Source organism: Cetorhinus maximus, chromosome 3 (assembly GCF_964194155.1).
Source record: "Cetorhinus maximus chromosome 3, sCetMax3.hap1.1, whole genome shotgun sequence".
NCBI classification, from domain to species: Eukaryota; Metazoa; Chordata; class Chondrichthyes; order Lamniformes; family Cetorhinidae; genus Cetorhinus; species Cetorhinus maximus.
The window spans coordinates 153,323,955-153,349,194 of record NC_135881.1 but is presented as its reverse complement, the minus strand read 5'-3'; the positions used below and the strand labels follow the sequence as shown (position 1 = coordinate 153,349,194).

General features: G+C 43.3%; 1 protein-coding gene across 1 annotated transcript in view; it reads right to left on the bottom strand.

Annotated features, from left to right (window-relative positions):
* Nucleotides 1–25,240, bottom strand: part of slc6a3 (solute carrier family 6 member 3) — a 114,177-nt gene that overhangs the window by 16,928 nt on the left and 72,009 nt on the right. The window contains exons 7-11 of the mRNA XM_078535273.1: nucleotides 22,874–22,998; nucleotides 21,223–21,335; nucleotides 9,426–9,554; nucleotides 9,060–9,159; nucleotides 1,091–1,191 (exon numbers count right to left, since the gene is read on the bottom strand). Coding sequence (XP_078391399.1) covers nucleotides 1,091–1,191; nucleotides 9,060–9,159; nucleotides 9,426–9,554; nucleotides 21,223–21,335; nucleotides 22,874–22,998 — 568 coding nt within the window. The remainder of the gene's footprint in view (nucleotides 1–1,090; nucleotides 1,192–9,059; nucleotides 9,160–9,425; nucleotides 9,555–21,222; nucleotides 21,336–22,873; nucleotides 22,999–25,240) is intronic.

The following is a 25,240-nucleotide window of genomic DNA, read 5'->3' as shown; positions in this document are numbered from 1 at the left end:
TATGATCTGCCTACTCTGCATACTTCCAGTAGATGTTCCCTGCATGTGCGCTAACACCTTCACTGATGTCTGACATAGCCAGCAACAAAAGTGTGCACACACTGTGGACACAGCATGGCACCTGTAGAGCCAAAGAAATGGGTTCTACGTATCTGAATGTTGCGGCATACAGTGGTGATGATTGGAAATCCTGCATTATAAGTGGTCCCATCTACCTTTTAAGCCTAATCACCTACCAGTACCATGATGATGGCATCTGAAACAAGTTGAACAAAGATAGATTGGAAACTGTAAATTGAAAAAAGATCATCTGTCAGCTTGAAAAATCCAATTACTTGAAGTTGAAGCAATTTTTAAATTTGATCTTAATCAATATACAAATGTTTGTCAATTTATATTGCAGCTGTCTGTGATTTAAGAAAGAACTGGAACAATCAAATGTAAAGGGTAGAATAAATTACATGCACAGCATGTACAGTAATTCTAACAAAAGCACAGACAGAAAGATTGCATTCTCCACTATGCTGAAATGGCCTCATTGCAATACGAGGACATCTATAAACAACCATCAGCTTCATAAAACTGTCTGCAGGTAACATAATCCATGTTTATGTTTCAGCTTTCAGAGTTGAGTTGGTAATCAACAGCTTTTCTGACCTCTCATTATGAAAATACACTTGGATATAACAGGTATAGTGATAGAGTAATTATATTACTGGACCAATAATTCCGTGAAATCAAATCTGACCACGGTAGTTTATAAGAAAAGTTGAGTAAATAATAAAACGCTGGTATCAGTGACCATGAAGCAGTCAGATTGATTTATTTATATTTTTATTGTGAAAATCAATTGGTTTATTCATGTTCTTTAACTAAGGAAATTGACCATTCTTACCCGATCTCACCACTATGCAACTCTAGTCCCACACCAACATGGTTGACTCTTAACTGCTCTCTGAAATGACCTAGAAAGCCACACAGTTGTATCACCATAGTCTCAGGACAACTAGGGTGGGCAATAAATGTTCAAGCTGCCAGTGATACCCACATCCTGAAATTAATTTTAAGAAATACATCTCTTTTGACTCACCAGAAGGAAACAGGGGCTGACAATCTTCCAGCACAGCCTCCAGTATAAGCCAGGTCTTTTCCCTATCATTTTCTCAATGTCATTGCTGAAACGGTCAACTCCTAGAAAAGAAATTTATGATCAATCTAACGTGCAAGGATTGGTTTACTTGGCAGGTTTGTCAGGTATTTTGCAAATGTTTCCCATTTGGAGTGGATAGAACAACAAATATCTGTATTTAAAAAGCACATTTAATGTAATAATAAGTCCCAAGATGCTTCACAGGAGTGTTATAAAGCAAAATTTGGCACTGAGCATCTTAAAAGGAGGAAAGAGAAGTAGAGAGGCAGAGAAATTTAGGGAGGGAACTGCAGAGCTTAGGATCTTGGCAGCTGAAGGCACAGCCACTAACAGCGGAGAAATTAAAATTGGGATGGCATGAGGCTAGAATTAGAGAAGTGCAGCTATCTTGGAGGATTGTAAGCCTGAGGAGATTATAGAGATAGGAAGGGACAAGGCCATGGAGGGATTTGAAAACAAGCATGAAAATTTTAAAATTGAGGTGTTGCTTAACTGAAAGTTAATGTATGTCAGAGAGTATAAGGGTGATAGGTGAATGGGACTTGATAAAAGTTAGAATGCAGGCAACTGATTTTTGGATGACCTCAATTTTATGGTTGTTAGGGTGTGTCAAAGGCTGGCCCAGAGTGCACTGGAATAGACAATTCTAGGGGTAACGAAGGGATGAATGAGGTTTTCAGCAGCAGATGAGCTTAACCAGGGGTAAAGTTTGGCGATGTCATTGAGGGTAGAAATAGCCGGTCTTAGTGATGACGTGGATACTTTGGGTTGGAAGTTCATCTTGAGGTCTATTATGACACCGAGGTTTCAAATGGTCTGGTCTAGTCTCAGACAATTGCTAAGGAGAGGGATGGAGTCAATAGTTGGGGAATGGAGTTTGGAGTGGGGACCGAAAACAATGGCTTCAGTTTTGCCAATACTTAATAGGAAAAACATTCTGCTCATCCAGTTCTAGATGTCAGACAAGCAATCTAGGAACTGAGAGACAGTGGAGGAGTCAGGAGAGGAGGTGGTGAGGTTGCACTGGGTGTCGTCAGCTCATATGGAAATTGACACTATGATTTAGGATACATACGAACATATGAATTAGGAGCAGGAGTAGGCTATTTGGCCCCTCACGCCTGCTCCGCCATTTGATTAGATCATGGTGGATTGTGGCCTCTACTTTCCTGTCCACCCTCTATACCCCTTGTCTCCCTTGTAATCAAGAATCTAACAGAGCCTTAGAAATATTTAATGACCCTGCCTCCACAGCTCTCTGGGGAAGAAAATCCCACAGACTAACGACCCTCAGAAAGAAATTTTTTTTTCCTAATTTCCATCTTAAATGGGACTCCCCTTGTTTTTAAACTGTTTCTCCCAGTCCTTGCCTCTCCCACAAGGGGAAACATCCTTTCAGCATCCACCCTATCAAGTCCCCTTAGGATCTTAAAGGTCACCTCTCATTCTTCTAAACTCCAATGAATACAGGCCCAACCTGCAGCCTTTCCTCATAAGGCAAACCCTTTCATCCCAGGAATCAGTTGAAAAAACCATCTCTGCACTACAAATGCAATTATATCTTTTCTTAAAAAGGAGACTAAAACTGTACATGGTACTCAAGAAGTTGTCTCACCAATGCCCTGTACAACTGTAGCAAAATTTATTTTTACATTCCATTTCCCTTGCAATAAGCAACAATATTCCACTTGCCTTCCTGATCACTTGCTGCACCTCCATACTAACGTTTTTGTGATGTATGTACCAGGACACCCAGATCCCTCTGTACTGCAGAGTTCTGCAATCTCTCTCTATTTTAACTAATATGCTGCTTTTCTATTCTTCCTGACAAAGTGGACAAGTTTTGCCCACTCACGTAACCTACCTATATCCCTTTGCAGACTCCTATGTCCTCTCCATGATTTACTTTCCTACCTATCGTTGTGTCATCAGTAAATTTAACAACTATAGATTCGATCCCTTCATCCAAGTCATTGATTGTAAATAGTTGAGATCCCAGCACTGATGCCTGCGGCACTCCACTTGTTACATCTTGCCAACCTAAAAATTAACCATTTATCTCTACTCTATTTTCTGTTAGCTAACCAATCCTCTATTCATGTTAATATGTTACCCCCTACATCATGAGCTCTTATTTTGTGCAGTAAACTTTGATGTAGCCCCTTGTCAAATGCATTTTAGAAATCCAAATACACCACACCAACAGGTTCCCCTTGATTTATGTCACCTGTTACTTACTCAAAGAACCCTAAATTAGTCAAACACGATTTACCTTTCACAAAACCATGTTGACTCTGCCTGATTGCATTAAGATTTTCTAAGTGTACTACTATAAGCTCCTTTTCAGGATTCCAGCATTTCCTTATGACAGATGTTAGGCTAACTGGCTTGTAGTTTCCTGCTTTCTGTTTCACTGCATTCTTGAATAGAGGAGTTACATTCATTCTATTCAAATCTGATGGGACCTTCCCAGAATCTAGGAGATTTTGGAAAAATTAAAATCAATGCATCTACTATCTCGGCAGTTACTTCTTTTAAGACCCTAGGATGAAGTCCATCAGGACCTGGGGACTTGTCAGCCTTTAGTTCTAATAATTTTCTCAGTATCCTTTCCCTAGTAATTGTAACTGTTTAAATTCCTCCCTCTCTTTCACCTCCTGATTCACAATTATTTCTGGGATGTTATTTGTGCCTTCTACTATGAAGACAGACAAATTTACTGGTTCAATGCATTTGCTATTTCCTATTATTAATGCTCACTTTACTTAATCTTTTTAAATACCTGAAACTCTTACACTCTGTTTTGATATTTCTAGCTAGCTTTCTCTCATACTGTTGTTTCTTCCACCTTATTTTCTTTTTAGTCATTCTTTGCTTTTTAAAATTTTCTGTCCAATCTTCTGACCTGCCACTAATCTTCACAGAATTGTACACTTTTTCTTTCAATTTGACACTATCTTTAACGTCCTTAGTTAGCCATGAATGACGTACCCTTCTCCTAGAGTCTTTCTTTCTCACTGAAATGCATCTTTGCTGAGTCTTATGAAATACCTCCTTAAATGTCTTCCACTGCATCTCTACTGACCTATCCATTAACATATTTTCTTAGTCCACTTCAGCTGGATCTGTCTTCATTCCCTTATAATTGCCTTTATTAAATTTAAGACACTAGCCTTAGACCCACTCTTCTCTAACTGAATGCAAAATTCAATCATGTTATAATCACTGCTATGTAGCATTGCCTTTACTATGAGAATGTTATAACTGAGAGGCAGCATGTAGTTGAGAAATCGAAGGGATCCGAGGATGAATCCTTGGGGACACTAGCAGGGCCAAGGAGAGAAATCATTGGCTCTGGTGCTTCTCCTGTTTCTTGGCCCGTTATCCCCTCCCCTTTAACCCACCCCACATCCTTTCCGGTGCACAGAATTGGGAACCATTGTCACAGTAGGGTTGAACTGTTTTATATAGCTTTAGCAAAACCTCTTGGCTTTTGTACTCTATGCCTCTATTTATAAAGCCCATCGAAAGCATAGCTTTCAGTATGATGCACTTTAGAACCACAGCTTTGTCAGACAATTACACACAACTTGGTCATTCATATTATGCAGCCACCTCTGCTTCTTTGAACCTGGCCCTATGCAAAATCCAGACAGCAACATCCAAAAGACTTGAACCTCACAAGCACCACAAACAACAAACCCATGTACAAATGAGATTTTTTTGCACTAACAGTGACATATTCTCTTGGCGCATGACAAGTTTCCTGTTCCCCTCTGTCACCTTTTTTAAATAGAGGAGTGACATGCACAGGTTTCTAATCTAAATGTTCCTGAATTGAAAGAACTTTGGAAGATTATAATTGGGCCACCTGCAATGTTCACAGCTACTTTCTTTAAAACCCTGGATTGGAAACCATCTGTTCCTGGAGATCTATCACTCTTTAGTGCCATTATTTTCTTCATAACTCTTATTTTGCTTATGTTAGTGTTGATGAGTCCTTAATTCAATATTTGTTTCCTTGGGATTTTCAGCATGCTGACCTTTTCCTCTACTGTAATTATTCAGCATGTCTGCTATTTCCTTATTTTCATTGACAATATCACTGTTGTTAATTTTTAAGAGATGAACATTTCTCCTGGATACCTTCTTTTGCTTAATATAATTGCAGATTTTTTGTGTTGATTTTGATATCCCTTGAGAGTTTCTTTTCCTGCTCCCTTTCTGTAGCTGCTATTACCTATTTTGTCATCCTTTGCTGTTCTTTGTATCTTTCCCATTTGTCAGATCTCTAGTTATTTTTTGCACTTTTGCATGCTTTTTCTTTTGGATTTATGTTGCTGTACATAGCTGTCTTTTTTTAGCAAGTAGAACTCTTGTCCCTTAGGTATAAATACTGTTTTGAACACCTTCTATTGATCTTCTGTCATTTTACCTACTAACAATTTGGCCGGCTTGTTGCAACAATCTCTGTCTCATCTAAAATACATTAATTTGTTCTACAAATACACTGAGCATGAGATCTATGTTGCAAAATTAAACATGCGTTATCATTGGGGAAAAAAAAACATTTCTTATGTTCTCCTTCTCCTCGCTGGGTTGACTGTTTTGAACTCCCATTGTGCTTTTGCATTAACGGTTTTTGTCCTTCTGGCCATTCCGTATTGATCTTTCCCTTCCTTCATGCCCCTGGAAAAATGACGACTGCAGCCGAGGGCAAATGAAGCGGGATGAGGGTTGAGCAACATCAAGAGACTTGCAGGCTACCTTACCTAAATCTAGAATCCTAATATTTTGTTTTTCCCCCTTTCAAACACTATGTCAAACACAATCATACTATGAATGCTATCGGATAAATGCTCATGCACCATTAAGCTTTATTGAAATCTGTCTCATTGCTCACTACTAAATCTAATGTGTCATTCCCTTTTGTTGGTTCTAAGCTACTCTCCTGCAGAAAACTCTCCAGGACACATTCAAGAAATTCACTACCTGCTTACCCCAACCTATGTGAAAGCTAAAGCTGCCAATAAAACTATTCTGCCTTTGTGACATACTGGTCTAATTTCTGCTTTTACGCACTTTACCATTTCTCAGCTGCTATGATTGAGCCTATGCAGAACTCCTACAACAGTCTGGAATCCTTTTCTGTTTTTTAGTTTCACCCACACTGCCTGTTACCTCACATTATATCCTCTCTTACCATTTCATCCTTAATCACAAGTTCTACTCCTCCCTCTCTACCATTTTCCCTATCTTTCCTATAGAACTTATAACCTGATACATTTAGTTTCCAGTCCTGAGCATCATGCAGTCATGTCCCAAACATAGCTGCTATTTTATATCCTCCAGGTTGAATTTGCACCTACAATTCATTCAGTTTCTTCATTATATTCTGTGCTTTTGTACTTGGGCCACATGCTCTAACCTGTTCTTCTGCTCTAATGTTTTACTCATACATTTCGTATTTCTCTTCCCTGGTAATCCTGTTGAATGTCAACGGGTAGGTTCTCTCTTATTGGAGATGGTCATTATCTGGCACTTTGTGTGGTGTGAATGTTACTTGCCACTTATCAGCCCAAACCTGATTATTTTCCAGGTCTTGCTCCATGCAGGCACAAACTGTTAACATTATCTCAGAAGTTGTGAATGGAACTGAACACTGCCCAATCTTTAGCAAACTTCGTCCCCGCCTCAACTTCTGACCTTATGCTGAAGGGACAGCCATTGATGAAGCAGGGGGTGTGCCGCCATTTTACGTGGGCGGGCCAATTAAGTTCACCCAGAAGTGCTGAGCGCTCCCTGTGCGGGTGGGGGTGGGGGGGGAAATCCCTGAGAGGTTCCCTGCGCTTTTTCGTGCGCATACACGCGAAAGAGCGCAGAGATCTCCCTGAGGCACAGAGATCTAAAGTTTTAAATAATGGTTTTTGACACTTTTAAAACATGTCCCCTCATGTGACACTATCACATGAGTTGCGACATGTCAAAGAATAAATGTATAAATTTTCATTAGATTTTAAAACACTTCATGAAACTTTACCCTGCCCGTGGATGAGGTTTCATGAAAAACGCGAAGGCCGCCTGGGCTCTTTGCCTGCCCGCCAACCTTAAGGTTGGACGGGCAGCTCATTAAATTGAATTAATTAGGTTTTAAATGGCCTTAACAGGCCTTGGACAATTCGGTGGGCGCACAGACGACTCAACTGCGCACCCGCCGAACTGAAAATCTAAATGATGCGCGGTGACATTGGGACACACGCCCGATGTCACCGTGCGTCATTTTATGTGTTGGTGAGCGGGACCCACCCCCGCCCCCGCTCACCGACGGGAAAATTCTTCCCCAGGTGATGATAGTTGGGCCTAGGACACTGTCCTGAGCAATTCCTGCAGGAATGGCCTGGGACTGAGATGATTGGCCTCCAACATTGATGCTAGTTATGACTGCAGCCAGTACTGAAATTTCCCCTGATTTCCATTGAGTTCAGTTTTGCCAGGGTTCCTTGTTGCCACACTCGGTCAAATGCTGCCTTGAAATGAGGGCAATTATTCTCATCTCACCTCCGAAATTCAGGTTTTTTGTCCTTGCTTGGGTGGCAGAACCTGTGGTTCTGACAGAACACAAACTAAACATCGGTGAGCAAGCATTGGTGAGTAAGTGCCGATTAAGCTTTTTGACAATACCATCCATCACTTTTCTGTTGATAGACAGGTGACTGATTGGGCGACACCTTGGGATGTTTTATTAAGGGTGCTATATAAATGCAACATATTGTTATTATTTTAATTGGCTGGATATGGCTTGCTCTGCTTTTTGTGACCAGATATACCTGGGCAATTTTCCACATTGTCGGGTAGATGATAGTGTTGTAGCTGTATTGGAACAGGTTGACTAATTCTAGACATTGTCTTTGGCAATACAGTGTCTCTAGTCAAGCTGTTGGTGGGACCTATAACCTTTGCTGTATTCAATGCACTGAGCCATTCCTTGATATCACGAAGAGTGAATTAAATTGGCTAAAAGCTGGCATCTGTGATGGTGGGGACCTTAGGAGGGTACTGAGATGGATTACACACTCATTACTTCTAGCTGAAGATTGTTGCGAATGCTTCAGCCTTGTCTCTTGCACTCACATGCTGGGCTCCTCCAACATTGAAGATGGGGATATTTATGCAGCCTTCTCCTCCTGTTAGTTGCTCAATTGTCCACCACCATACATGACTGGATATAGCAGGACTGTAGATTTAAATTCTGATCCATTAGTTCTGGGATTGGTTATTGTATCTACAGCATGCTTCTCCTGCTGCTTATCTTGCATGTAGTCCTGTGTTATAGCTTCAGCAGGTTGGCAACTCATTTTTAGCTATGCCTGGTGCTGTCAGTCTCTAAGGGGTGGACAGCTTATTCCAATAAGGGCATCAAGAAGTAGAGAACTAGAAATCCATTCAGGCCAACAAACTATTCCCTGTACAAACTACACACAATGTGATTATCTGTCTGCCTCTAGCTGAAAGAATCCGTTGATTCTGTAATTGGACATGTTATACTGCTTAACCTACTTGCTGATTTTAAACTATATGGCTTGTTCAGCAATCACAGCTGTGATAGCCCAATGATACAGGGGCTTCTAACTGGGTGCCATTGAAAAGACTGCAGAAAAAGAGGCATTTTTCTCAGTGGGAAGGGGTTTTTATGCAGAATTTCTTATGTGACTTGCTGTTCCACTAAGCTGACTACTGATGATCTTTAACCTAGCAGTGTTTATCAGATTGATATCTAAAAAAGAATGAAAGGTAGCTGTCAATAAACTATTACTGCCCTACATTGCAACACAAAGATTAGACGAATTGACAAGAATTTCTACTATTTAAATAAAGAAAAGGCTGGTTATCCAAATCAACGTTAACGTACCATAAAACCAGGAAACTCCAATGGTTTCTATAAGCACTCCAAACAAAATGGATGTCTCTGCTGCAAACTTGTCAAGTAAAGTAAACACATAGATCCCGCCCTAGAAACAAAAACATTCCAAGAGAGGTGATAGCAGAATATACAATGGAATGAACAATGCTGCCAAGACTAAAAGTAATTCCAATACTGAGCCAAGGATGAAACTGATCACTCTCATCAGGTAAAGTTTAGTGCCACAACCAATCGGTCCCATTCTTCGAATAGTTTCAGAGTCAATTTTCTCTAAGCAATAGGCTGTATGTTTACCATCAGAAAAGCTCCAGTAAATCCTTATTTTGAAAATAACTCTCATTAAAAGTGACCTACATTAGTTACGCAGAAGAGAGACACCAGAAAGGTAATTGTAATGATGAAGAGTGTAAAGATCTCTCTGTGGTTACGCAGGACTCTGAATTCATCAATTAGCCCTGTAATGACTGACTCCATGCCACCCATCTGTAAGTACAAGAACAAATAGTTAGAAAGCATGCGGCAAATATACAACATTTTCCATCCACCATTAATGATTATTATATATACTATTTATTTACTAGTAAAATTGATGCAGCCCAACATGTATTTATGGCGGCCATCCAGATCCACTTCCAAATGTGTAAATTTGACAAATACACAGTTAACCTCTTCAATGACCTGCACTTTTCCCAGTTCAACATCATCAAAGAGTTGCAAAATAATTAAAAAGTTGAGGAAGAGTGAAATAATAAACAAGAGAGAAACCAGAGGGAAAGAAAAGTGAAGTGAGACAATAAAATATTCTGTTAGTTCTTGCTGAAGCCATTAATCTGGATCTTTTCCTATCATGTCTCCCATAGTTTAACCCAATGATAGACAAGAGAGTCAAGGGTTATGGGGGGCAGACAGGAAAGTGGAGCTGAGACCACAACCAGATCAGTCGTGATCTTATTGAATGGTTGAGCAGGCTTGAAGGGCCAAATGGTCTCCTTCTGCTCCGAAGTACTATGTTTCAATGGACAGAAGGTAAAGGGGACTTAACCAGAGAGTATTTCTATTGTTCAACTGCATCTGATCAAACAGTTCATAGGATCATAGGAACATAGGGTTTCACAGGATGCCTAGGCAATTGATAGGGAAAAAGTGGAATGCTAGATTATAAAGAAAATTGTCTGCAGATTGCAACAGGCAGCTTGAAGCAACCAAGTTCAAATCTTCAAGTACAATATTCAAAAAAAAAGAATAAAAAATTTGGAAACACACCAAATATAAAAATGGTTCATTTTTGTTATGCAGAAATTTGTGTGGGGCAACTTTTCTAATCAAATGATTGAACTTCAAAGAAGGAGAAATGAATCTATGGGCTTGTTCTTAGGATGTGTGGGACAACCAACTCCAGTTGAAGGATCGGCATGCACATAAGTGACAGCCTCAAAATACTGATTGGAGATGGAAGAATTCCTAACACACTCAGGTAGCGTATTAATTCAGGGAAGATTTATCAATTGGAAAGAAAATAGCTCTCTTTCCAAAAAATGGTTTGGATTTTGCGGTCAGTGGTAAATGATTTGCACAGGGTGTTCCTTGTACTTACACTTTGTGGGCTTCTATACCAAGGCTCATAACTCCCAGTGGAGTTCCAATTGAGTCGGGTCATCAGAGGTAGTCACGGGCGGGTTGTGGTGGGGGGTAGCAGTGGGGGGGTTGGGGGATGCCCCTGGGGGGAGGGGGAGTCCCTTGGGATTCAGGGGTTGGGGGGAGTCCCTGGGCATAATGAGAGGGTGGGGGGAGTCCTGGGAGGGATCAGGGCTGTAGTGGGGGAGGTCAATATAATAGTTACTCAGAAGCTAGAAGTGGTTTAATTCTTTGAACTTTTTCTGGATAACGATTGTTTATTCCCAATGCAGGGCAACTGCCCAAAGGAAGTTTGAAATTCCTGGGCAATTGCCATGCAATCCTTACCTGGGAACTTCTGGGTGGGGTGGGGTGTTCCCCAGCACATCTTTGGGGTACCCTCCAGATACACTATACTGGAGCCCGGAAGTTACAGCCGTATGATTTGCTATAATCTGAACTGAAGCAGCGTGATGTCCTCAACAGGGGATCTGACACCAGTGTGAATAGGGCAAGTAACAGGGTATGCCCCCTCAGCCAGATTGAAGAATCCTCATTGAGATATGTAGAATGAATTTTAACTTGCAGGGGTGTGTGGGTTTGGGAGTATGTGGGGCGGGGATTGGGTTGTTAATAGCACCAAAATTGACAGCACATCAGAGAACGGGATCCAGCTTGCCAAATTCTGCATTTGACTGCATCATGTCATGCCGCTTGTGAGCAACTCCCTTTGGAGAGGCAGGTTGCCAATTTCAATATGCTAAGCCCTCTATTACAGTGCTATTAACATGGTTTTGGAATTTAACTGTGGCTGTATGGGTTTCCCACGCTTCCTGGAATTTGTCAGTAAAACAAGGTGAGAACACAATGGCAATTGACGGGGCTGAAGACATGACAGGGAATTATGCTAATAAGCGCTGAAACCTCACAGCTGATTTCTTGCCTGATTGTGGCTTTATTCACAGTGCTTGTATTGAGAAATTACTTTTCCATCTTTGGGGGTTTGTATGTCTAATCCCCACTTTGGAGCTTTGATCTGTTACATCAACATAGGTGTTGTTTATGTCATTTTACTCTGGATCTCAGACGATGACCAAGATGATCAACAGCACCAGCAGGGGCATCAGCAGCAAGAGTAGCAAGTCTGTGAGGAACAGGCTGTTGCTGCTCCAAAGAAGAAAGAGCACAAGCAGAGTTGAAGCTTGGATGAGGGCCATACCCACAACACAGTGTGTACAGGAAAAGGATAAGTATCTTTGAACAACAGAGTCTCATGTCAAGTGGTAGATATTTGCAGCCTGCTGGAGCAAGACCTGGTGCTATGCTTGGTGGTCATGCTTCACCAGTGCCTGTCAAAGTCACAACCGCCCTCAACTGTTTGCCTCTGGCTTCCTCCTGGGCTCTGCTGGAGACATGCACAGGAACTTGCAACCAACAGCACACAAATGCAGAATACAGGTGACTGATGGCTTGTTTGGCAAGACAGGCAATTATGCTAACTTTACCAATGATGATGCCCAGGCAGCTGCCATGATGCTTTCGCCCTGTTGCAGCCCACCCTGTCTGGTCTCTTTGCACCTTGAAGCGAACACAACAACTGGCTGCTTGGAGACAAGGGGTACCCATTTAAAATGTGCCTGATGACATCCATGAGGTACCCAATCAATGAAAGACAAAAGGCACATTCCCTCTCCCCCCTCCCTCTCTCAACATAAAACAATTATGCAAGAAGAAAGCCCCCCACCTTTGTCAGCCATCCATTGCTTGGTGTCAATTCCTGTCTTACCATTCATCACAAGTGAAAAGATCATGTGCCAGGCAGCAACCAGAAATGGGCAAGACAGGAAAGTGGTGAAAACAAATTAGTTTCCATTTTATTTTTGACTCACATAGATTAACAATCTAACATTATCTAACAAACGTGCGACTACAAGTATTTAGTCTTCTATTTTCTAGCATTTCTACTTGGTGCAATGCCTGTGGCTCCAGCAGAGGTAGGGACAGTCTCCTTAGATCCCTGCTCTGACTGCTCTTGGTCAACATCCTCTATATTTAGGAGCCAGTGAGGATCCTGCCAAAGACTGCTCAACCTGCACTTGTGCAGGGACAGACTCAGCCATCGAGACACAAGGCATGAGGTGAGGGCAATGGGTGAGAATTGGAAGCACTTTTGAGCAGAGCTCAACTTCCACGTCCCTTTTCACCACCTTCCTCATCATGGCCCAACCACACATTCTTGCTAGCAATGAGCTGAAGAGCACTTTGCTGCAGATCAAGGCGGCACTGATAGGCCAAGGCTAGAGTATCATGAATCCTATTTAGTGTGGAATCCAGTGTCCAAGTGAGGGTCTGCTTGCACTCATTTGATTATCACATGTAATGCCCATTGCATGTGGCTACTCCATCTGTAGATGAAGACATTGCGCGGTATTTTCCGTGCCTGCTGGCGTTGGGTGTCATGGCGGTCATGAGTAGACAATATGGCGGGAAGGCCAAAAATCAGTTTTGTGAAACCAGTTTGCAATCATCCGCTCCGCTCATCAATGGCGGGCCACATTTCCCACCTCCTGACGTTGGGAACTTCATTGTAATACATCTGCATATCATTATAAGCCCAGCTCACCAGAATCATTCCCCCACATCAAATTTACTGCCCGCATCAGTGGGAAAACATGCCGCTGCAGAACACATCTTGACAAGTGTGACATGCAGAAGTCGGACCTCACCATCAGGGCCTTGCTCCCATCATGGACATTTGGAGCAGAAGATGCTGGAGCCCAACAGCAACTGGACCCTGGAGGAATGTGTGTCGCATGCTGGGTGGATTCACACGGACATGGCTCTGCCGTGAAGCAGCTCATGGAAGGTGGAAAGTCATCGTTGATGGTCTGCTTTGGGACATCAGAGTCTTGGCCATGGTGTGCTATGGATGATCATTGAAGGGGTGGTGAGGAACGTCCAGCTGTCAGTGGGAGAAGACGATGTTCCGGGGTGTGGGAGAGGAAGGTTTAGGTTTCACTGGACAGGAAGGTGTATCAGGGGTGGGGTGGGTGGGCAGGGGGAGGTGAGCTTGGGAGGGGGGAAACAAAGGTGTTGGGGGGGTGTCAGTTTTGGAGGGGGTGGGAGTATGGTGCGAGGAGGGGGTAATGGGGGAGAACACAGCAACTTTGGAGATAGGTGTAATGGGGGAGGAAGGTAAAAGGGCAGGAGTTCAGAGGGGGGAAGGAGTCTGGGGCAGAAAGGACTTCGGTAGGGAGGAAGGAGTTCGGGGAGGGGGAAGGAGTAAGGAAGGGGGAAAGAGTAAGGAAGGGGGAAAGAGTAAGGAAGGGGGAAAGAGTAAGGAAGGGGGAAAGAGTAAGGGCTGGGGTATATCCACGTGAACGTGCAAGAGAGGGGTCTGTGGAGTCAATAGCTGCTTCCTGGGGAGCGAAACGGTGGGCTTGTAGGAGGGAATAGTGAGAATGAGGGCAGGCAGAGTGAGCCAGTCGGGTAGGAAGGTGACGGTGCGATGGTATCAGTAGAAGGGTTGGTGAGGGTGGTGGATGAGGACTCGGAGGCAGACACAGACCCTGGGGGTGGGAGGGAGGTGGTCAAGGAGGTTAATGTGAATGGGGGTGGGATTTTCAGGAAGATAGGGAATATGCGCATTCACCTAGGCATCCCCAAAAGAAAAGGGTTGTGGCTGGTAGGTGATGCTGGGGAGGTGGAAGGTGATGCCGGTGGGGGTCGACAGTGATGGGGGAAAGAACATGGTTGACTGGGGAGGGGAAAGAACAAGGGAGCTAAAGTAGAATGTTACATGCACCATGCTTCTAAATCCGAAAGTGAAAGGAGCCTCATGGTGGGTGGGAACAGGTGCTGCATAGGAGTGCGATCAGTGGGTGGGTGGAGATGCAGGTCGACTCAGATGGACAACTGAGAGAGAACCCCAGCAGGCAGCATTGAAAATGCTCAGGACAGTGAGATGTGTGTGATGGATGAAGGCTCTGTGTGTGTGGGAAAGTGCTTGCACGAGGCTCTGAAAGGCCCTGCCACACACACACTTCTCCCTCCAGAATCACTTATGGTCTGGCTGCGTGCAGCTGAACTGCTAGTAGGGGTGGATGCAAGGGGGGCACTCGCAAAGCCTGTAAATGAAGCTGAAAGACAACTTTACACATTATTCAGTGAAAGTGAATATATTTTCAGATTATAAAGGGACAAAATGTGTTCACCAGTGCAACCACTTGTGATCAGAATTTCTTAACTTCTGTAGTCCTAACACTTCTAGGTGCTGCCCTGACATCCACAACAGGAGTGGAGACAGCCTGTGCAATGGTTGACCGTGTTGCTTCTGATGACTTGGGCATAGGTCCTCTGGAGAGCTGAGGCCTTGAGGGCCCTGGCTTGCTTTAGCTGTCTTCCTGTGGGCCAGCTGCTCCCTCGGTGGTGGAAAAGGACGATGTTGAGGGGGTCACAGGCAAAGGGGACTCGGAGGGAGTGAACAGCCCCGGCCTGACTCCTTGAGGGGAAGGAGCACCTGCAGGGACGTCGAGATGCTCCGTTTCTCTCTTGTATGGCCACTGCAGGAACTCACTCATGGCTATCGTGATAGAATGCAGGTCTGCACACACCTGTGTTCTGCTGGACCAGGGTCTCCATGCGTCTGCCATCCTTCTCATGGAGAATTCCATATGCATCCGTGTGGTGACCACCAGATTGTGAACCTGAGCCTGCTCTAGATCTAGGTCCCACCGAGGTGTGTGTCTCTGCGCTGGTGGAGGGTGTGGGTAAGCGCTGTGACGGGTCTTCCAGCTCTTATTTCCAGCTCTTCAATGGAGGAGGTGTCCTCTTGGCTGGAAGTGAAGTCCTGGATAGAGCTGAGGGACTGGCTGGCTGAGGGTGTCGGTCGCTTGGCAGAGCTCCCTGTGAACCAAAATAGAGATAATTAGTGCATGGCAGCAGAGTCAAAAGCAGGAGAGAGAGCACTCACAGCTGCATTGAGAGAGGGATGATGTGATGCAGGATCCTCATGTGGGTGTTCGCTGGCGACCTCACCATCGCCACAGGCATGGTCCACGCTCTCACCAATCAGCATGATGGCAGGCTCCTCAAAATGAGTGATGTGCCTAATGTGGGCCACTCCACCCCCCGTCTGGAACCTCTCCCTGCTGCTTTGAGCCAGCTTCTCCTGCATGAAAACAGATGGAGAGAGTGCAAGCAGGTCACATGGCACTGCATGGAGTGTTTGTGTGAGGAGTGGAGCCATGGATGGTTTGAGGACGTGAGCTCGAGGGGATATGAGTCTGATGCAAATGTGAGTGTGTGTGTGAGAGTTAGTGTTGTCCCTTGGGTTGTGAGATCGCTGTGGATGTGTGATGGGTTTGTGAGTGTGTGAGTTGAAAGTGATGAGAAGAGTGACTTACCCTGGCAGAACGGATGAGACCATTCATCCTCTTAAGGCTCTGGGTGGCTGCCCTCTTTTGCAAGGCGTTGGCGCTGAATGGGGGTAGAGGACATTGTGGCGGGCCTCCACTGTGTCCAAAAGGTGTTCCAGGGATGCGTCACTGAATCGGGGGCTGCAGGCTTCCTGCCTTTCAGGGCCATGCCTAATGTGCAGCAATCCTGGGCTGGAAGCACTGACAGATGGGCACACGTCTGCACTTTAAATATGGTGCCCAGCGTGAGGAAGTGGTGAGGTGATGGCCATAGAAACGGGGTGTTTCCCGGGAATGCATGATTAATGAGGCAGGATGATACAGCATGAAAAGCCACCTTTGCAGCCGGCAGGTAAAACATTCTTTTTCTTGCCCACTACAGCACTTAGTGCAAATCTGGGACAATTTTGCCCATTATTGCAAAGGCCTGCGGCACAATGCCACTCATACTTGAGTCAGACTCCTCCAATCTCTCTGCACATTGCACGTTCTTTGTTGCTATGCCAAACGTATTCTCTTCATCATTGGTTGCTGAGATTCACCATTGCATCAACTGAGCAGGGCATGGAATATCCTGTGGCCTCCAACACAACTCACCAAAGCTCCCCCTGTCTCCAACATCTGCTCTTGTTCACTTTTAACGAGTGAGTCACCAAGTGAAAACCCAACTATCTTGCTTACTGGTTCCACTGAGGGACATAGTGCATGGTCTGAATGACGCCTGTGAGTGTGAGTGACCTCCTCCAAGGAGTTTTTGTCATCCTCTTGCGTCACCTTATGCTGGATGCTTGAAGGCTCTGTGGGAGATTAAAAACTTGAATAAGTGATCATTATCCACATGATCATATTTGACTCGCGGCTGAGATAAAATCAACATGAGTGAGTGTCATATGTCATTTGGTAACCTGATATTTAATTCTGTCACCAGGAAGCTGGGACATGCCCATCTCTGATCGTCAGGCACTGTGCTGGGGTGCATCACCTTTTCCTCTGCACCTGTCAGTTGCAAGATGGCTGGAGGGGCACCTCCGGCTTTCTGCCTCTCCCTCGTATTTTGTGTTCTATTCTCCTTGACTTAACTTGGAATCTAATTTAGGAAGATGGGATGGTAACTTTCCCTTCAAGGAGGGGAAGAATAAACCTATGATTGAGAATAATGATAAGTGTTGAATGGATGGATGGAGAGTATTTGTTGAGGGTGACAATGAGGAAGAGACATGACATTGCTTTGGGTTGGGGATGATTGCCAGTGATAGCCGGATACATGGGGATGTGAGGAAGGGCATAGTTAGAAAGGGATGGGTGCAACTGCAAAGTAAGTTAGTTAGTTGAAGAGCAGTGTGCTCAAGTAGACTTGACAGAGAAAGGGCATTGGCATGATACATACATCAGGATGTAGGTGAATTTGCCATTGCTCTAATCTTTTCTGCCCTGTGTATAGAGCCTCAGTGACTTCCATTATGCAGCAGTACACAGCAAGCTGTGTGATGTTGCTTGTATCTCCAGCAGCAGCCTGGAAGAAACCAAATGCATAAAGGCTGTGTGTCACGGTCACCTTGACATCCACAGTAATGCTGCCCTTGTTCTGCTTTGATGCTGTACTTGTGGGTTTTTAAAAATTCATTCATGGGGTATGGGTGTGGTTGGCTAGGGCAGCATTTCTTGCCCATCCCTAATTGCCCTTGAGAAGGTGGTGGTGAGCTGTCTCTTGAACCGCTGCCGTCCATGTGGTGTAGGTACACCCACAGTGCTGTTAGGAAGGGAGTTCCCAGATTTTGACCCAGTGACAGTGAAGGAATGGTGATACATTTCCAAGTCAGGATGGTGCATGGCTTGGAGGGGAACTTGCAGGTGGTGGTGTTCCCATGTGTCTGCTGCCTTTGTCCTTCCAGATGGTAATAGTCGTGGATTTGGAAGGTGCTGTCTAAGGAGGCTTGATGAGTTCCTGCAGTGCACCTTGTAGATGGCACACACTGTGCCACTATGGTGGAGGGAGTGAATGTTTATAGATGGGGTGCCAATCAAGCAGGCTGCTTTGTCCTGGATGATGTTAAGCTTCTTGAGTGTTGTTGGAGCTGCACTCATCCAGCCAAGTGGAGATTATTCCATCACACTGCTGACATGTGCCTTGTAGATGGTTGGCAGGCTTTGGGGAGTCAGGAGGTGACTATTCACTGCAAGATTCCTAGCCTCAGACCTGCTTTTGTAGCCACAATATTTTATAAGGGCAGCAGTTGACAGATTACTTTAGTGAAGCACAGACTTTTCAAGCCTTGGTCCTATCTGACGTTAAGGTAAGAAAATTGCTCCTTAAAAACCTTACATGAATACACTTTCATACTGAGGGCTCTTCTCCCCTTCCTCCTCCTCTCTCTTCCAGCAGCTGGTCTAACTCTGTGTGGTTTCTCGTCATTCTCCCAGTCATACTCTATTCCAAGAGAAAGGTCTACCAAATTGCCCAGGTTTGGAAGTAACTTGTTTCAGCAGAAGCTTTTAAATGAACAAAAAGGTCTTCAGACCATTCCCTGTAGACTATTGAGACTTTAGCCAAGTAGAGAAAAGCTACAAAAACACTTATAATTGCACTGGTAGCCAAAAGAAATAGTCCAGCAACTAATTTATAAGGAGTTCATAATGCTTTTAAGTAGCACTAGCGGGAGTTTATCAGAACATTTATTGTTGTGTTCAACTGTGCGATGTTAGAACAGGTTGGAACATGGTGTTCAAAGGTGGCAGCTCTGGCATCAAATTAGCAATGCACACTAAATGACATCATAATCTCCTTGCTCTGCATGCTGCCAGTGGCTATTAAATTCACTCTCCAAGATGGTGCCTAGCACACTTCTTGTTGGAATTGTACACACACATCTTGGAGCCAATGTTCCAACATGAGGAGACCATATAGTACATAAAAGTGGGAGCTATGCAGCCTAATCTCTCCTTATATTGAGTAAGCGCACCCCCCCAATCCCTGCCCCCGCCCGCCCCCACCAACTTCACACTGTTTTATGTGTTTGAATACCAAGTCTCTCAGTGAAATACTGATGCAGTGAATATTCTGGAGCATCAGGACATACTGGGCAACAATGGGCTAATTTGCACATTTAACTACTCATGTGTGGATGCTGGAAGCGCTGTATGATTTGTTCCTTAACAATGATGAGTGCTGAAAGGTTCTTCATTATTCTTAGCTCAAAATCCATGGCAAGGCCTCAGATAAGAAGAAAAATGCAGTTATTTTATGAGTCTGTCCCCTGGCAAGAAACTTTTCCTGCTGACATTGCATACTTTGCACATATATTGTCTATGATTTTACAAATCGTTGGAGTTCTGACTTAAGCTTCTGACTCCTGCTGGAAGTGTGGACTCAGACTATCCCTGAAAACATGTGGGAAATGGAAGTATACAGATTTTTTGCTGTACTTAAGGTGGAGTTCTGACAGGGGAGTGGGAGCAGCTCTGATGAAATTCTGGGCTAGGCCTTATTCTCTTATTAGAGAATACCTGTGGGCTTTAATATTTGCAGCAGACAGCATGCATGATTATTTTATGACTGGGAGATGGGATTTGAATTTACTTGAATTACATAATTTATGTATATATTCTTTTCGCAGGTCACAGAGGACATAATTGTTTTGGAGAGAGTGCAAAGGAGGTGTACAAGAATGTTGCCAGGGCTGGAAAATTGTAGCGATGAGGAGAGATTGGATAGGCTAGGGTTGTTTTCCTTTGAACAGAGGAGGCTAAGGGGTGACCTAATTGAGGTGTACAAAATTATGAGGGGCCTAGATAGAATAGACAGGAAAAATTTGTTTCCTCTAGATGAGGGGTCAATTACCAGGGGGAATAGATTTAAGGTGATTGGTAGAAGGATTAGCAGGGACATGAGGAAAAACCTTTTCACCCAGAGAGTGGTGGGTGTCTGGAATTCACTGCTTAAGTTGGTGGTTGAAACTGAAACACTCAACTCATTTAAAAGGTACCTGGATCTACATCTGAAGTGCTGTAACCTGCAAGGCTATGGACCAGAGGCTGGAAAGTGGGATTAAAATGAGTAGCTAGTTTCTTTTTTCTTTTTTTGGTTGGTGCAGTGACTATGGGCTGAATGGCCTCTTTCTTCACCGTAACTTTTCAATGATTCTATGGTTCTACAGAGCGCTGCAAGCTTCAAGGACTCAGCCCTGATACTATCGCTACATGCGTTTTCACTCTATTGATTACTAACAAATAAAAACAAATTGTATTTATATAGCACCTCCAATTGAGCAGAATATCCCAAAATGCTTCACAGGGGAAGTTGTCAAAACAAAATTTGACACTGCGACTCATAAGGAGACAGTAAGAGAATGGCTCCAGGGCTGAGATACTTCAATCTATCCATATAACTGGAGAAGCTGGGGCTGAACTTCTTAGGGAAGAGGTTGAGAGAAGATTTGATAGAGGTGTTCAAATTCATGAGAGGTTTAGGAAGAGTAACTAGGGAGAAACAATTCCTGTTGACAGAAGTTTGATAACCTCAGAACACCAATTTAAGGCAATTGACAAAATGAGCAACATGAGGAAGAATGTTTTTACTCAGTGGGTGGTTAGGATTTGGAATGCACTGCCTGAGAGTGTGGTGGAGGCAGATTCAATTGTGGCTATCAAAAAGGAATTGGATAAGCACATGAAGCAAAAACACTTGCAGGGCTGCCAGGAAAGGTCTAGCAGAGTTGCTCTTGCAGAGAGCTGGCATGGACATGCAGGGCCAAACAGCACCTTCTGTGTCTAACCATTCTATGAATCTAAGCTTCTATGATTTGGGCAGATAACCAAAATCTTCAAAGGTGGAGGCCTTAAGTGGCACCTTAAAGAAAGAAAGAAAGGAGAAGAGGTGGAAAGATTTAGGGAGGCAATTCCAGGGCTTAGTATCTTGGCAACTGAAAACACAACCACCAATGGTGGAGTCATTCAAATCGGGGATGATCAAGAGGCCAGAATTGGAGGAGCACAGATTCAGAGAGTTGTAGGGCTGGCTGAAATTGCAGAGAGGGAGGGAATTACAGAGATAGTAATTACAGATTAAAAATACAATCTATTTGCTTAATTGACCTCCAAAATATAACATTGAATGCACTCACTGCGCTGTCAAGTCCCAATGTCAGTAGCATGATGAAAAAGATGACTGACCAAACTGATGAACCAGGAAGAGTGGCAATAGCTTCTGGGTAAATGATAAAGACCAATCCGGCTTCTGAAAATATAAATAAAGTAGTTTTCCAATTAAGAGAACTTGTGACATTTGTAAGGTTGGTTCATTTGACATTAGTCTTCTGAGATTAGTATCAAATATATTTGGATAAGATGTTTGGGGAGATTAAGCTTGGTCTGTCCTGGTACACTGGATCACTTGGGTGGAGCAAATATTGGAAGAGGATTGCATTGCTGACCTGGAAAGGAACTGCCTGATTTTATTCCATTTATTTAAATGGTAGGAAAATCAGGCAGATTCCTTTACAAGTGTACAAAGTTTACAACTGTGCCCAGGTGATTCAGTGCACATTTTTGTCTGTGTGCTTAATGTAATAAAATAATACTTTATGAAAAGGTTTACAATTTTGTTGCATATAGTGCAGATGGAGTCTCCCTCTTTGTCCATTAAGTTAAAGAAGCTTCACTATTTTTTATGGCTGGAGTGTTTGATGCTGACACCAAATGAATGAAATAGAAAAGGATTCTATTCTCCAGCATCAACAAGTTAGGAAAAACACATTTTTACTGTCAACATGGAAGTTATTTACACTCATCAAACTTCAGAATAGTCCTGCTCATGTTTTCTGAATTGTCTTCAAATCTCCCACCACACCGAACTGTACAGGTACCAGACTGCTCCATGACTGTTTTCAGTACTACTTGGTGAAGGGGTAAAATTCAAATTGAAGGAAATGGGCATCTAATTTATAGACCCAAATTAGACTATAAACCCAAATTAGACTATACACCCAAAGCCAGCCAGATGCTAGCTGTCCTGGATTCTGATGGGAAGTGAATGGCAGTCTGCTTTCTGCGCGAACATTTTCTGTATGCTGTGATTGACAAAGGATCTGTTAGGTTTTTTTTGTCCCACTTCTCAAGGGTGCAGCTATTTTGTACATAGGTTCTCAGTGTCATAGCAAGTGACTGGTAGCTTTTCATTGATAATATTATGGCCTCAGCAACAAAGTATATTTAAAACATACTAAAAATCTGGTGGAGGGAAACAAATTTAATCTTTGCTGATCTAACGAGCCAATAACTGTTTAACTTTGGCACTCTGTATGATCTAATATTCAGCTTTAGCCTCTACAGTGAAAGAGTACACTAGGAGTCACTGTCTAGACTCTCACGAGTTCTTCAGTGATGCTGCTATGGTCCAGTATAAGTCATTACCTTCATGAGAGCAAATTGTAAAACAAAATTAAAAAGGAATCCAAATATATTAACTTAATGTAAAAGTAATTTAGCAAATGATAAAATAGTGTGTAATCATTCTGGATGTTTGTGGATCAGAGTTCCTTAAAACAAACATTGGTGAATCTGATATTATCTGACTTAGTCATCTGTAAATTGACTTCATTCTCAGTCATTTCATATGTAGATTTTTTTCACAGATGAACCTTATGGGGTGTTTCACCTGCAAAGAAAATGATGTTGCTATTCTGCACTGGTCCCTTCCTTTTTTTTTACACGTCTATTTGGCATACGTTATGGTAAGTGAAAGTACAGAGGGCAAAATCAGTTCTGTGATCTCACCTCCAGTGGCCACATCCTCCAGAGCCACTCCATGCCGCTTTGAAATGTAGCCCAAGAAAGAGAAGACAACAAAACCTGAGAAGAAGCTTGTCACGGAGTTGACAGAACTTGTAACGATAGCGTCCCTAAAAACAAAAGGGAGAGTCAAACACAATTTGAATCTTGGGAGGGATGGGAGGAATTCAAGGTAACATAGATTTTGCACCAGTTGTGGGAAAACACATCCTCATGATATGTTTAAAAACTCAAACATATGAAGTAAATATCTGCGTGGAACATGTCAGTCTGTCCAAAAGATACATGGCTTCCACCGAAGGCTGGAAAAATAGCAAGCAATTGGGATCCCATTCCTGCAGGCTTGCACTGCACAAAGTGACGGATGGACTGATCATAGCTCATTTACATAGCTCCTACAGATATGCAAGATGCTCCAAGTGCTTTCAGACTCAACATTGAGAATAACAATTTCAGAACATAATCTCTGCACCATGCTCCCTGCCTCAACCCACCTCCACACCCACCACTCCCCCATTTTCTTTCCTACTTTGCATGTTTTGATTTTTCTCTTATTTTTGTTTTCAGGCAGCAGCACATCTGCTCTAAGCACATCTTTGATTCTTTTCTTGCCCCCTCCCCACTCTCTTTGGCCCTAGGAGACTAACTCGCTGCCGTTCAATCTCTTCTGTCTTCTATCCTATCAATGACCTTCCTTTTGTCCCTTTTCCTATCCATCCCCTGCTCGAAAACTATTACATTTCTAACTTTTCCCAGTTCATTGGCCTGAAACGTTAACTCTGTTTCTCTCTCTGCAGATGCTGCCAGACCTGCTGAGTATTTCCAGCATTTTCTGTTTTTAATTCAGATTTCCAGCATTCCCAGTTTTCATTGCTTTTCATTGAAAGTGGGATACAGAGTAACCTTTCCTAGACATTATCTGAACTAACTGGTGAACGAACATCTGTGTTTGTGCTTCCATGAATTCACAGAGCTTCTTTGCCACTAAGTTAAGTGCAGTGTGATGACCATAGCATAACTTGGGTGTGCATCATATTTTACAGGTACCTCTCACTTTCTGGAATATAACTATAATATTATTGCAATAGTCTTGAGATATCAAGAGTAGCTTTATTATCTTGACATTTGATACTATTAATATGTATACCATAAAATGCTCAAAAATGGTGTGTGATTGCAATGTAATAGTATTTCCACTGTAGATGGTGTTGTGAGCGTAACACAATGTGATTTGTAATGCAAGTGTGGCTCCCTATGATGTTACATGGCTCCTTAATCAACTGCCATTCATCTGCGTATTTTAACTTTCATAGCAATTCCAAACATCTGGCAGTGCATGATGCTGCACCAATGTAATTGCTGGTGCACAATGAATATATTGGTAAAGATGAATAAAGCTTATTAATTTGTCCTTGGCCCAGCTGTCCAACCTTCCATCTAAAATAGTTTATGACCTCCACACTCACCTACCTTTTCTGATCAATAGTCGAATAATGACCCTGCAGCACTTTTGCCCAATTACACTGCTATGTTTTGTATGCATTCACCTCCTCTCTCTGCTCCTTGTACTCCCTGTAACCCTTACCACTCCCCCTGCCCCCTCCCTTTTCACAGAATCACAATTTTCTTTACCTCTTCATATTTTTCTCTCCCTCGCCCTCCTTCCTTTCCTCAGGCACTCAGCCTCAGGTGATCTGCTTAACCTGCTCCCCTTGTGTCCTGCTAATTCCACATTCCAGTTCTCTCGCAAAGATTTTCAGGTGCCTCGTCTGCTTGCCTCCCAACCCCAAGACAAGTCCTGGGTGGAAGATGCCTAACTTTGGGCTACAGACTGCATAAACAGTTGTCTTTTTTCTCCTGATGGCATCTTGGCCATTGGCCACCAGCCAACTTCCACTGTTCTTAGGCATTTGGCACAACTTCAGGCCCCACTCATCCAACTTCCAGCCGTCTCCATCCTCATTTAACTTCTCCAAAACACACCACTAACAGCAACTGGTGCTTGCCCCTTTTAAAGTGCTTATCCTATTGGAATTGCATGTTAAGTGATTTAAACCAAATGCTTATTTTCCAGCTGTACGCTGGAAAAGAGGGTGTTTGCTTGCCATAGTTTCAGGTACTGCAGATGGATGGACAAGCTGAACAGACAAGAACAGAGTGGTAGGGAGCCATCAGAAAAGCAAAGATGGGATTTAGAATAAATGGGAGGACACCACAGAGGTGTGAACACAAGGACACAAAAGCATTCATTGAGAAACAGGCAAAGCAAATATTCATAGCACTATAGGATGGCAAACATACAGCAGGTACAAGCAGAGGACATGAGACAGATAGACCACGGCACAAAGGAAC